Below are 14,789 nucleotides of genomic sequence, written 5' to 3'. Positions count from 1 at the left end.
TGATTCCAAAAATCTCCTTGAGACTTTTTATTTTATTAACGGAGGATGCGTCCTACTGACATTTTACCGTACCACTTTTTTACAGAATTTTTGTTGTTTTGTAAAACTGAGAAATTTGTTTTTTGTCTCTGCATTTTAGACATGCAAGAAGAATTTTCTCCTGTCGTTTAAACAAATCCAAGTTAATGTTACTGTTTGATTTATAATAAAATTCCTTTTACTGAATTATTGCTGGTCTTGAAGCTTGATGATGCGTCTCTGCTGAAATTTGAGCCTCAGCAACTATATCTGTTAAACTGATGATTGCTGACATCACATACATAGTAGCTAAACAAATAGCATGTTTTATTGCATCTATTATGCATCGTTATCTATCATTTGTTGTCTCTAGTGGTCTATCAACTGATGTTTATAAGTGATGGATGTGCCCTTAGCTGTAACTGTTGCCTGATTGCAATGCATTGTTTGAGCTGTATTCATGAAGTATGCTTGTCCATGCGTCTGCAAGTTGTGTTTGTGTGTGCTTGTTTGTTGGATGAGATTGCTTGCGTGTGTGTGTGTGTGTGTGTGTGTGTGTGTGTGTGTGTGTGTGTGTGTGTGTGTGTGTGTGTGTGTGTGTGTGTGTGTGTGTGTGTGTGTGTGTGTGTGTGTGTGTGTGTGTGTGTGTGTGTGTGTGTGTGTGTGTGTGCAGCGATCAAAGTCTATCCACTCTGGTGCGGCTTTGGTTACTGACTGACATAGCAGGGAGAGGAGGGAGGGATTTGGGGATTATACTCTGGAAGGGAGTCTAACGATCCAAGATAATTGGATCTGTTACATTCTGTAGTTAAGAATGGCAGCTCTGTTGAATGAAAGGTTGCACTGGTGTAATCTGGGCCCTCTCCAGCATCACCAGGCTTCAGGTGATTATCCACTCAAAGCTAGGTTCACTCCTAATTTCATAACTTAATCATCTCTGGAGGTTGGGAATAAACAGGTTTAAAGTTTTAAACTTAAAAAAGTTTTGGAGAAAAAAATGATGGAAGAATGGCACCGGAGTGGATGGCTGCCGTTTTATGACCTCTTAACCAATTGTGCTATTTAGTGTGTTTTTGAATTTTTTGTAACTTATTTTGTACATAATGTTGATGCTACCGTCTCTTATGACCGAAAAGAGCTTCTGGATATCAGAATAGCGATTACTCACCTCAAACTGGACAAAGATAATATACAGTTGGCTGAGTTTTCCGTGCATCGGCAGGACAGAACAGCTACGTCCGGTAAGACGAGGGGTGGGGGTGTGTGTCTATTTGTCAATAACAGCTGGTGCGCGATGTCTAATATTAAGGTACGCGATGTCTAATATTAAGGTAGTCTCGAGGTATTGCTCGCCTGAGGTAGAGTACCTCATGATAAGCTGTAGATCACACTATCTACAAAGAGTTTTCATCTATATTTTAGCTGTTTATTTCATAGCTGTTTATTTACCACCACAAACCGACGCTGGCACTAAGACCGCACTCAACGAGCTGTAGAAGGCCATAAGCAAGCAAGAATAAATTATCATCCAGAAGAGGTGCTCCTAGTGGCTGGGGACTTTAATGCAGGCAAACTCAAATCTGCATGTCACATGTTCAACCAGAGGAAGAAAAAAAAAAATGGACCACCTTTTCTGCACACAGACGCGTACAAAGCTCTCCCTCGCCCTCCAATTCTATCCCCCTGATTCCTGCTTAGAAGCAAAAACTAAAGCAAGAAGTACCAGTGACTCGCTCAATACGGAAGTGGTCAGATGACGCGGATGCAACGCTACAGGACTGTTTTGCTAGCACAGACTGGAATATGTTCCAGAATTTATCCAATGGCATTGAGGAGGATACCAGCATCTTCATCAATAAGTGCATCGATGACATCGTCCCCACAGTGACCGTACGTACATACCCCAACCAGAAGCCATGGATTACATCTGCACCGAGCTAAAGGCTAGAGCTGCCGCTTTCAAGGAGCGGGATAATCCAGATGCTTATAAGAAATCCACCTATGCCCTCAGACGAACCATCAAACAGGCAAAGCGTCAATACAGGACTAAGATTGAATCCTACTACACCGGTTCTCACACTCGTCGGATGTGGCAGGGCTTGCAAACTATTACGGACTACAAAGGGAAACCCAGCTGCAAGCTGCCCAGTGACGCGAGCCTACCAGACGAGCTAAATATCTTTAATGCTCGCTTTGAGGCAAGCAATACTGAAGCATGCATGAGAGCACCAGCTGTTCCAGACGTCTGTGTGATCACTCTCTCCATAGCCGATGTGAGCAAGACCTTTAAACAGGTCAATATTCACAAGGACGCGGGGACAGACGGATTACCAGGACGTGTACTCAGAGCATGTGTGTACCAACGGGCAAGTGTCTTCACTGACATTTTCCACCTCTCCCTGACCGAGTCTGTAATACCTACATGTTTCAAGCAGACCTCACATCAATACCATCAATACCATCATCCCGGAAACCCTAGACCCACTCTAATTCGCATACCACCCCAAAAGATCCACAGATGACGCAATCTCAATCGCACTCCACAATGCCCTTACCCACCTGGACAAAAGGAACACCTATGTGACTACAGCTCAGCGTTCAACACCATAGTGCCCTCAAAACTCATCACTAAGCTAAGGACCCTGGTACTAAACACCTCCCTCTGCAACTGGATCCTGGACTTCCTGATGGGCCGCCCCCAGGTGGTAAGGGTAGGCAACAACACATCTGCCACGCTGATCCTCAACACGGGGACCCCTCAGGGGTGCGTGCTTAGTCCCCTCCTGTACTCCCTGTTCACCCACGACTGCATGGCCAGGCACGACTCCAACACCATCATTAAGTTTGCTTTCGACACAACGGTGGTAGGCCTGATAGGCCTGATCACCGACAACGATGAGCCTATAGGGAAGAGGTCAGAGACCTGGCAGTGTGGTGCCATGACAACAACCTCTCCCTCGAGAGTTTCAAGTTCCTTGGTGTCCACATCACCAACAAACTTTCATGGTTCAAACATACCAAGAAAGTTGTGAAGATGGCACAACAACGCCTTTTACCCCTCAGGAGACTGAACAGATTTGGCATGGGTCCCCAGATCCTCAAAGTTCTACAGCTGCACCATCGACAGCATCCTGATCAGTTGCATCACCGCCTGGTATGGCAACTGCTCGGCATCTGACCTTAAGGCGCTACAGAGGGTAGTGTGTACGGCCCAGTATATCACTGGGGCCAAGCTTCCTGCCATCCAGGACCTATATACTAGGCAGTGTCAATTGAAGGCCCCAAAAATTGTCAAAGACTCCAGTCACCCAAGTCATAGACTGTTCTCTCTGCTACCGCACGGCAAGCGGTACCGGAGCGCCAAGTCTAGGTCCAAAAGGCTCCTTAACAGCTTCTACCCCCTAGCCATAAGACTGCTGAACAATTAATCAAATGGCCACTCAGAATATTTGTTTTTACACTGCTGCTACTTGCTGTTTATTATCTATGCATAGTCACTTTACCCCTACCTACATGTACAACTTACCTCGACTAACATGTACCCCCACACATTGACTCGGTACCGGTACCCCCTGTATATATCCTCATTATTGATATTATTATACATTTTTTTACTTTAGCTTATTTAGTAAATATTTTCTTAACTATTTTCTTAACTGCATTGTTGGTTAAGGGCCTGTAAGTAAGCATTTCACGGTAAGGTCTACACCTGTTGTATTAAGAGCATGTGACAAATAACATTTGATTTGAACTTGGGTCAAAAGACTATTCAATGATTATGATGGATTGATTCAATGTCATTGTATGATTACTGCAATTTTCTGTTACAACGATTATTATTACGTCAACCAATACATTTTTATTGTAATCAATATATTGGTTATCTCAACCAATACATTGTTTGGGTAACACTACATGTCTTTGTCTTGTAATAACTGAGTAACTACTTTGATATGTCAAACATTTTATTGCTCAGATAAACATAGCATCTAGATAAGCTTTTGGCTGTCATATCAGTTACTATATTACAAGATAAGTCTAACTTTATGGTAGCTGTTAAACTTAATGGGATTTTGGTCAGTATTTCTGTTGAAGTGTATAAGAAGGTAAACCTAGATTTGGGATTAAGATCTGTCTGTGTCCTGAGTCCTTTAATCCTCCTTCAAACCTACTGAACTACACAAGACATGACAAGCATAACACGGCTTGGTTAAAATACATGAAAGGAATGTTGGTAGGCCTAAGCCTTTTCCTTGGAGCCGAAAGCTGGACAGACAAACAGTCATCATCTCATAATCATTCCACACCCAATGATGGGTTGTACCAGGCACAGACAGTGACAAGGAGGTAAACCTCAGCAATGCAAAAAAACATCACCCTATTGGTGCACTTTGTCCCAGCCCCAGGTCCTCACAAATGGGCTGGTCTGGGCAGGTAGCAACAGCAGCAACAATACACGCTTCACCATGGGAATGTGACTTGAAGACTGAAGACTTGACTGACGACTTACAGCGTCCCCTGGCGAGACTGTGCAATCTATCTACATTATGCTGGGAAGTAAAATAATGAGTAATAATGAGTAAAATAGTCAAGGGGAGAGGCAACAATACAATGAGTGTACAAAACATTAGACATGACATAGACTGCCCAGGTGAAAGCTATGATCCCTTATTGATGTCACTTGTTAAATCCACTTTAATCAGTGTAGATGAAGGGGAGGAGACCGGTTAAAGACGGATTTTTAAGCCTTGAGACAATTGAGACATGGATTGTGTATGTCTGCCAATTCATAGGGTAAATGGGCAAGACAAAAGATTTAAGTGCGTTTGAACGGGGTATGGTAATAGGCGCACTGGTTTGATTATGTCAAAAACTGCAGCGCTGCTGGGTTTTTCACGCTCAACAGTTTCCCATATGTAAACTTGAATGGTCCACCACCCAATGGACATCGAGACAATTTGACACAACTGTGGGAAGCATTGGAGTCAACTTGGGCCAGCATCCCTGTGGAACGCTTTCGACACCTTGTAGAGTCCATGCTCTGACGAATTGAGGCTGTTCTGAGGGCAAATACTCAATATTATGAAGGTGTTCTTAATGTTATGTTCCTGGGTGTATTGTCCACACTATTATTTCTGTACATATGATTTTTGAGTCTGCCATCCATTGCTTTGACAATTTTGACAGCTACACTCATGTTTGTATGTATACCTCTCAGATTTCTGTACACATGAAGAGATAATATCCTTTACCAAAAGATGAGAGGAGGGCCATGGTACTTTACATCACAGCACTGCACATCTACATACACCTGGATAATCAGATGCACAGTCTGTTCATTGGACCTTGTAGCTAAACCCCTTTTATTAGTTTCCCACATGTTGACATCTGAAGAATCAGCCCTCTGTTGACCGTGCCCCCATGGAGACAGTGATAAGTGAGGGTCCATTCATTCTCACTGGGAAGGTAGAACTGAAATGCACACTACTGTACTAAACAGAGGCCTTTCTAAGAATACACATTACACAAACACAAAGCAGCACTGTTGGAAACACACTCAGGTAATACCCAGAATCCTTCACGTTTAAAACTAAAAGGACATCCTTGAAATTCTGTCCATGTAGAAATCTGATTATGGGATGTAATTCTCTTGTCGGTGTAGGAAGTGCACGCCCCTGGGATTGATAGTTGTTCACTACAGACGTAATGGTATCATAATTAAATGAAGACATAACTTCAAAGGGCTCTCTAACGTAGGCGTACACAGGGGTAAACTGTGGTAGTGCTAGACAAATAAATAAATGTCTCACCCATTAAGGATAATTACAAAGTTAAAGACTAGGGCTCTGGGACAGGGGTATTGTACTCTAGGAATAGTTGGCCGCTCCCACAGGGTAGCCAGAAGTTTACAGAGAAGGCTGATAAGAGAGGAGGATTAGACACACAAGGTCACATAAGGTGATGAGTGGCATTGAAAGAGGTTTAGGAGTGAAAACATGTAATTGTCATATTCAACCTCCAATGCTTTCCAAAAGGGTGATGTTGCTACTATAAAAGACATAACGACAAGCATATTGCCAATGTAAAAATCATACCGCACGGCAAGTGGTACCGGAGCGCCAAGTCTAGGTCCAAGAAGCTTCTAAACAGTTCTACCCCAAAGCCATAAGACTCCTGAACACCTAATCAAATGGCTACCCAGACTATTTGCAGACTATTTGCCCCCCCTCTTTTACACCACTGCTGCTACCTACATGTACATATTACCTCAACTAACCGGTTCTCCCGCACATTGACTCTGTACTGGTACCCCCCTGTATATGGTCTCGCTACTGTTATTTTACTGCTGCTCTTTAATTACTTTTATTTCTTATTCTTATCCATATTTTTTAACTGCATTGTTGATTAGGGGCTCGTAAGTAAGCATTTCACTGTAAGGTCTACACCTGCTGTATTCGGCACATGATACTAATAACATTTTATTTGATTTAATTTTATTGAACGTAAAATACGCACCAGGAATATGTGATGTGAGGCCAACGATGGTTATAATAAATAAAGATACTTCACTCAGGCCGTTTACCATTGAAAAAAATGGTCAGTTCTGTTCTACTTAACTAGATATGTCTCCCATAAACAGTAATGCCTGGTCTACTTAGTTTATTGACTTCCACTTAACCAGAAAAAAAAACGGCGGAAGAAACTGCGTGTGGGGTGACTCGCTTCCTTTTCCCTCTTTGGTCAGGGCGAGGAGTGTCAGCAACACTTCCTGAAACACCTGTTTGTCAGGTAGAGCACACTGGGTAGGCATAGCGGAGAAACTGAGTCACACAAAAAAATGGACGACGAGTATCCGAAACGCAAAATTTGACTAGACTTGACAATTTGTTCTAACTTTTTCTAAAGTCCTACATCATTCTACTAAAATGGTTTGGCATCAACACAGGATTATACGTTTGAACATTGTCGTGTTGCTGTATTTAATGGTTTGTTTTGGTGAGTACAACCCTCTCATTTGTCAAGCTCGTTTTCAATGTCACAGATCAACGAATTTGCGACACTAGACTACCTTTACTTTACATATGAAACGCAAGCATTCGGATTGTGGGTGTTTTTATAGAATCCTAATTTTGTACCTTGTATAATTGTCTAGGCCTACTTTATAACAAATCTGACATGCAAATTCCTTATGAATTATTGTTAGAATTATTATAATAAGCCACATGTTTACCTTCATAGTTAACGTAATATTTCTATGTATTTATACAGCCTACAACAGTTTGAATAGGCTACTATGTATCCATTTGTGAATAGCCACTACCAAATAATTATACTACATGTTCACAACAAATCAAATTGCGCCTGAGGCTAGGTTCCTTACAACAGGATTGCAGTATCCTGTCATGTGAAATTCATAAGACCCATGGCTTTGAATTGCTTCGGCTTTTTCCCTTGTTTTCTATTTCACACTCGTTTTGTTATTGAGTTTAAAGTACCCTGCGTCCAATTCCAAGCAGCCATTATCTAGAACTGAGAATATGACTTTTGGGTGAGGTCTACTGACATTGATCAAATTTATATAACTACCGTTGGACAGTAGGAGGAGTCATTTCCTGTATGTTTGAGACGTATGGGGATACATGCAATGGGCTGAAAGGGTTGCCAACTTTCCCATCAACAATTAGAACGTCAACCGCTATCAAGCATCTACTGAAATACTTTTTTCAACATGATTGCTACCTTGGTTATGAGATTAGTTTGTTCATTCTCGGTCCACTTTAATCCAAGGTGTTTTGAAATAGTGCAGGATATCTGCATACCCTATTAACCCCCTGTTTCTGCTCTGTACGAAAATGTATTTTAGATCACTCAAATATTTGTAGTTCACAGTAATCGAACTGTCTCTTTGTCCTTAGAGAGAGAGTTCTTTTTTTTCTTTCTTTTTTTTAAACATTCCTTTGAATATGTGTCCTTCACTTGTCCAAGGTAGAATAATTGTTATGTGCTGTTGAAATCTGAATCTCTGAACCACATGCAGACCTACAGTATGCTGTATGTTAAATGATACATTTGCATTTCCCTGTGTGGGTTGGAGTTCACATGGAAAATACAGTATTAAATCTATGGGGGTGGGCCTGTTTTGAAATATAACACACATTATGTAAATGTTCTGTATTTTTTTTTGCATTGCACAATGTCTGCGTTGGCAACGCTCATCACAAGGAATACGACTACTACTGTAGGCTGTGTCATTATTGCCACATTTGCTGAAAGTTGATTGAAAGATCAACAGCTGTTGTTTGCCTGCCGATCCAGGAATTGGTAAAGGATCATTTTACGAGTGCCACTTGTACACAATTTGTTATGCAAACTATTAGAAAATCAGCTCCTCCTCAATTTCTACACATTATACAATGGGCGTGCAGAATTTGTTTTGTAAGCATATTCTAGGCAGACGTGCATTGCATAGAGAAAGTAGATTTAATACCTCAGCTAATAAATGGTTGAGATTTTGTTTCATTGTTTGTGGTTATTATGTCTGTATGCTCTCAATGTCCAATGGGGGGAGAGACAGAGAGAGACAGAGAGAGACAGAGAGAGAAAAACAACTAGGACACTATTACTGCTATAACTAGTCTTCTTGTTGTCAGATGGTGCCAAGAAAATAATGTTTCCCATGGAAAATGTATTAGATTGTTTTTTCCAATTAATGTCAGGCAGTGTACAGAAGGTTTGATGTTGCCTTCTGGGTACTGGGTTAATACTGGGTCAACAATGTGGGCCTTTGGGGTTACCTTTGACCTTTGACATTGTGATTATACACAATTGTCAAATGAGAACTTTAGCTTTATTCTGTTTATTTGTATTTTGTTTATGTGAACTACCTTGCTCCGAAATTATTAATCTTTTGACTTCAACAATGTATTTTGTTCCCAACTGGATTTCACTTAAAATTCTGTGCAATTGTCTGCCCTTCCTCCTCCTGAATCTATCTTCCTCATCTGATCACCTCCCTGCTCTGCTGTCTCCCTCAGTGCTGTGCCCTGTGTCAGCCATAACAGTGAGCTCCCCTGCGGAGGTCCATTCTGTGAGGGGCGATGCCGTCACCTTGACTTGCACCTTCACCTCTACCAGCCGAGCCACCAGCCGTATGTCAGTGGACTGGTCCTACAGGCCCCAGACTGGAGGCCCTCCGCAGGCAGTAAGTGCCCACCATAGAAAATGAATCAGTATATTGAGTTGATTTGTTAATAAAGCACACATTTAATGAAGAATTCTTGTGCTTTTATGTCCTGGCATGGGTACACTCAATATTGCTGCCGATACGTTGACTTTAATTGTGACGCCCGTTCTAGTAATTCTATTTCTATGAAAATCTTAACCCCTGGGAATATGACTCAGAAACCCCAGGTAGTTAGGGGCAGGAATCAGGATCACTCTTCCACATCTTGGTGATGTGGTAAATGTATGTTAAATGTATGCCTCGAGCTGGAAGTTGTGAGTCAGATTTCCGACACCAAAGCTCCCCTGGATCCAATTTCCTTGTCGATACTCTGAGCGGCTGACCGCGTACATTTTTAATTCCATTTGGAGGGGCCGATAACGTATACGCTATGTAGTTGTTGGGATATCATATCCTATAGGAGCTCTCAGCGCTAAGTGATGGCTAATGTGCTGTGGCTCCCTTGATGGGGTGATAGAAGCTGTTGGTTTAGTCATTAAGATGTAGTAGTCAGGCCTACTGCTGTGTCAGTGTTTGCAGATAGAGTGGGTTCTCACTGATACAAGCTCTTTATCCTAGGGGTGTGTGGGCTTGGCTGTATAAGCGTAGCTGGGTTGGTCTACCAGAGTATACCGGAATCCAACAACATCCTTGGTTTCATTCCTTTATTTACTTGGAACAAGTTTGTTCTGTGCAACTATAGACGGATAGTGAAACGTGTAGAACATTCCGCTGCATAGCCCCACAGAGTTAGCCAACACAACAGAGCTAGAGAGTGAATTTGTCTCTCATGGCATGTTTGTTTCCATCCAATTTCATTAGTGGATTCGGACACTTTTATTGCCACAATCGTATATCAAAAGGCACTGTGAATAAGCATTTGAAAAAAACTCTATCAGAAATATCATTTACCAGCCAAGGCTTGAGAACTATGAATTGGTGGTGTTCTTCAGTCTCCCTGCATAATTATCAATATCTTGATGAGAATTCATTTCCAGGACTGAAAAGGCAGCTCTAGCAACGGACAGCGATGGGCGACTTGTGATTCAGTTCCTCTGAATGACACTGAATGAACAACTCCAGTCAGTCAATCTCTTGTATAAGACATGATTAAATCAATTCAATATTCATTTAAATGCAATTGCCCATGATCCATCAGGTTTTTATTCAGTGAGTCAGTACCGTTACGGTAACCACAAAGCTTTTAACCACAGGCCCTAACATTGCATCCTTAGTGCCGGTTTCCCGGACCCAGATTATTCCAGGCTTGAAAATCATTCTCAATGGAGAATCTCCATTGAAAGTGAGTTTTAGTCCAGGACAAGCTTTAATCTGGGTCCGGCTCTGAATGTTTCAGAGGCACTTGGCTGTGTATAATCTCCATTTGGCTAGGTGTAACCTGTCTGAGGTAGGCCTGAGTGTTTGTCTGGGTTGACTGAGTGCAGTGATTCGATTTAGTATGCTGTCTGTATCAGCCCTCTCAGCTCTATGGCTGTCTGAACTGAAGTGCCTCCTGGAGAGCCCAGCCCATACAGAGCTATAAAACAATATAACTGTTGAGCACCATTGATTGTTAACAGGCCTGCCGTGTGTTCGTCTTTGTGTATATTTTCCTGTGCTGTTTATTCCCTATGTGTAGTTTGTTTTCTTCAATGTGTCTCTTTGACACTTCTTATTGTCTATTTGTGTATTACTGTCTGAGTAAAACCCTATTTTAGCTTCAACTTTATTCAAACCTCTATTTGAACCAGTCCCAGCCTTCTACACCCCCCTACTTTTCGAAAGCACGGTGATGGTTAATGTGATTGATGCAGTGTTTCTGTTGTCTGTTTCTTGTAAAGTGGCTCTGTAGTTGCTAAGGTCTGAGTAACACTGTCCTGCCCAGAGCCGTCACAATCTCTCCTCTTCTCTTTGTTCCCCAGTTCTTCCACTTCTCCTCTCTGGCGTTCCCCCCGCAGGACGGCCAGTTTAACGGGCGCGTGAAGTGGCTGGGCAGCCCGGCCCGGGGCGAGGCCTCCATCCAGCTCCTCAACGCCTCCCTCAGTGACAACGGCACCTACACCTGCTCAGTCAGGAACCCCCCTGATGTCCACGGATCCCCCACCTCACAGACCGTCCTCACCGTGACGTCCAAAGGTGAGGCAATTACTTCGAAAAATTTATGTTTAGGGCAATGCATTGATGTCAATGGGACGTTTGAGCACATTTTCCAGTAAGAAACTGTGCATCTCAAGTCAGGATTTGGCCCTTAATTGAGAGGCAGAAGTTTAGGATTTGTTAGTAAAGGTGATTGTGGGTTCACAATATTGACCTTAGGAATGATGACGTGTAGAACACGACTCTATGGGAATTGTGGCGTTGGGGTGATATATTGGGCAGTAAAACCTACTACCTCGTGATCAATACTGGTATGGTTGGGCGCATATTTATTGGTGCCTTTTTAAAGACTTCTACAGTAGATTTAGGTACGTATGCGCTACAGATTGAGTCATATTTTCCACAAAGCTTAAACAATCCCTCTTTAAGAAGCTTTTAAGGGTTTATTAAAGCAGTTGTACGCGAGAGGGCGTGCTAAACAACTTTTTTAGCACGGCTGTGCTGCGGTCATAGGTAACGAGGCGGCTCTCGTACCTAAAGAGATCATAAAATTGTTAGCGTATCCACTTTGCGCTGACACTGAGTGTGTATGTGGTTATGATGAACCCTCTCCTCTCCACAGTGCCCGCGGTTCGTTTCTCGGATGTGGCAGTGCTTCTAGCCTTCATCCTGCTTCCTTCCGCCATCATCACGCTGGCTCTGCTGGGTCGCATGTGCTGCCCTCCGAGGGACAAGAGCCAGGCCCAGGGCTACCACTCCCCTATTGAGGTCACACCCGAGTGAGTGGATTTACTCCTCAATCAGTGCACCGGTTCTTCAGGACATCCTAGACATATGGTTTTAAATAAGTGATATGGTTTCTGGTGAAGGGAGCCCCCAACCCTGACTTGCTGAATGGACATTATGGCTTTTTCTCAATGACTCTTTCCTTGATTCCTTGCGTCCTCTCTCCTCTCCTCCATCTCAAAATCCATTGGAGAAGAGGGTTCAAGGGGATGGGCAGTGGACCTTCTCCTTCAATACGACTGAGAAGGAGCTGAGCAGAAAGGATGCGAGGAATCAAGGAAATATTCATTGAAAAACAGACTTTTGCCAATATAGCAAATTGCTAATGCTGACCGTTTTGTGATTTGACCAATTTGAACTCTATCATCTTTTTGACAGAGATGAGCCTGGCTTCAAGCAGATCAACCACAAGGAGAAAAACATGACATGCTGCGACCTATATTTGCTGGTATGGCCCTTTTTTTTTTGCTCATGAATTACTTAGGAGACATGTCTCACCCGATCAATTTCATACTCTTAAATTTTACATGTAGTCTACGTCTGACAATATGAGACGTCCATGAAATATTTATCTGTTACCCCACTTCCTGTCCCTAGGATTCCGACTATGAGGATTACTACATCCACAAAGAGAGGCCTCTGGCTCAGGGAGAGACCATGGCTGAGTCTCAGTGTTAGAGACCCCTGGTGGCGGTGCTCTGTAAGGACAGAGGCCCCCTCCATGCCTTGCCAGTGGGAGGGGTTGGCCAGAATTCTCGCTTACACTGTTTGTTAAAAATGCCAAGATTCCTGGACTTAGTTCTGTCTCACACATCAGTATCCACACACACACACACACACACACACCCACTCACCTCCTCCCTGCTCTCATGGCTTGTCAACAGCTCATTCTACTGGTGGGATAGACGTGGATCCGGTGCCTGACACACGGACACACACATACGTTTTGCACTATACTCTAAACATTTCTAGGAATATTTCCTTATTATGAAGGAGATGCGTATATTACTAAGTTATTGTCTGCTTTATCACTTTTGTCATTTAGAATCATTGTTTTTGTACAGCTATTATGAGAGTTTTTGTTGAACTATCGGTCCTTATGGAATCTATTGCTAGAATTGTAGAGAGTCTTCACCTGTGGCTACATCTGCTTCGTTGAGTCCAATTAATATTATTTTAAACATGTATTTCAGAGTTTGTGTTACATTTGATCCCGTTGGTATAACTACATTCAGGAGTGGACATATTATGACCTCTGAGTCAGATGTTGAATGAATTTACTGGATTTGATTTACATGTTGGAATTTGGATGTACAGTGTAGTGAATGTTGTTGAATGCATGTATGTGCAAATTATATAAAAATGATGCTTAATAAAATACATAAATGTTCTTGTCCGTTGGTAAAATGGTTTGTCCATTTACCATGTAAGTTGAACTACAGTACATTTTCAAGTGTCGGTCTTTAAACCTTATCTGACTTAAACGGGCACCCATGTTGTTTGAAATCCCCATCCATGTTGCTGGTGTCAACTACACTGAACTAAAATATAAACGCAACATGTAAAGTGTTGGTCCCATGTTTAATGAGTTGAAATAAACGGTCCCAGAAATGTTCCATACGCACAAAAACCTTATTTCTCACAACTTTTGTGCACAAATTTGTTTATATCCCTGTTAGTGAACACTCCTTTGCCAAGATAATCCATCCACCTGACAGGTGTGGCATATCAAGAAGCTGATTAAACAGCATGATCATTACCCAGGTGCATCTTGTGCTGGGGACAGTAAAAGGCCACTCTAAAATGTGCAGTTTCATCACACAATACAATGCCACAGATGCCTCAAGTTTTGAGGGAGCGTGCAATTGGCATGCTGACTGCAGGAATGTCCACCAGAGCTGTTGCCAGAGAATTGAATGTACATTTCTCGACCATAAAGCTACCTTCAACTTCGTTTTAGAGAATTTGGCAGTGCGTCCAACCGGCCTCAGTGAATGCACAAAAGTACCGTGATGAGATCCTGAGGCCCATTGTGAGGTCAATTTTCTTTTAAGGAATCGGTGACCAACAGATGCATATCTGTATTCCCAGTCATGTGAAATCCATAGATTAGGGCCTAATGAATTTATTTCAGTTGACTGATTTCCTTATATGAACTGAAATTGTTGCTTGTTGCATTTATATTTTGTTCAGTATAATAACCTAGAGCAGTCCAATAAATTAGTCATGAGACTCATTTGGAATATTTGAATTTTATTATAAAAAAAATAGCTTGTCAGATTCATTCCTCAGTCCAATTTGATTTTGTCGTTTCATCCTAAATTATTTACAATAAGGTGAAATAATTGTTATTTCTACCCTGTTTGAACTACCATGGCAACACATTTGTGTTCGATTCAGTGATTCATATAAATCTAGAAGGACCACTGGTTTATGCTATTGAGCGTAACCGAATTACAGTTTGAACATCTTGAAGAACAGTCTGGCCTTCATGGCCATGTACTCTTATAATCTCCACCTGGCACAGCCAAAAGAGGACTGGCCACCACTCAGAGCCTGGCTCCTCTCTAGGTTTCTTCCTAGGTTCCTGGCTTTTTAGGGAGTTTTTCAAAGCCACAGTGCTTCTACATTTGCATTGATTTCTGTTTGGGGTTTGAGGCTGGGT

The 14,789-nt window shown here is 42.2% G+C and overlaps 1 protein-coding gene across 1 annotated transcript; it reads left to right on the top strand.

The window, feature by feature from the left end:
• The first annotated feature begins 6,730 nt into the window (after positions 1–6,730).
• On the top strand, positions 6,731–13,514 carry LOC106612639 (myelin protein zero-like protein 3). The gene is made up of 6 exons (XM_014213993.2): positions 6,731–7,014; positions 9,054–9,220; positions 11,164–11,377; positions 11,961–12,117; positions 12,503–12,572; positions 12,722–13,514. The coding sequence occupies exons 1-6, from the start codon at positions 6,945–6,947 to the stop codon at positions 12,800–12,802; spliced, it is 759 nt and encodes a 252-aa protein (XP_014069468.1). The 5' UTR covers positions 6,731–6,944; the 3' UTR covers positions 12,803–13,514.
• Positions 13,515–14,789: the final 1,275 nt, after the last annotated feature.

The sequence above is a fragment of the Salmo salar genome, chromosome ssa09, assembly GCF_905237065.1.
Source record: "Salmo salar chromosome ssa09, Ssal_v3.1, whole genome shotgun sequence".
NCBI lineage: Eukaryota > Metazoa > Chordata > Actinopteri > Salmoniformes > Salmonidae > Salmo > Salmo salar.
Note: the sequence above shows the minus strand (reverse complement) of the source record. Positions and strands in the feature narration are given on the sequence as shown.

Coding starts and splice junctions, on each gene's coding strand:
- LOC106612639 (XM_014213993.2), top strand. CDS start 6,945: ATGGTTTGGCATCAACACAGGATTATACGTTTGAACATTGTCGTGTTG. Junction 9,221..11,163: donor CTGGAGGCCCTCCGCAGGCA/GTAAGTGCCCAC, acceptor TTTGTTCCCCAG/TTCTTCCACTTCTCCTCTCT. Junction 11,378..11,960: donor CCTCACCGTGACGTCCAAAG/GTGAGGCAATTA, acceptor TCCTCTCCACAG/TGCCCGCGGTTCGTTTCTCG.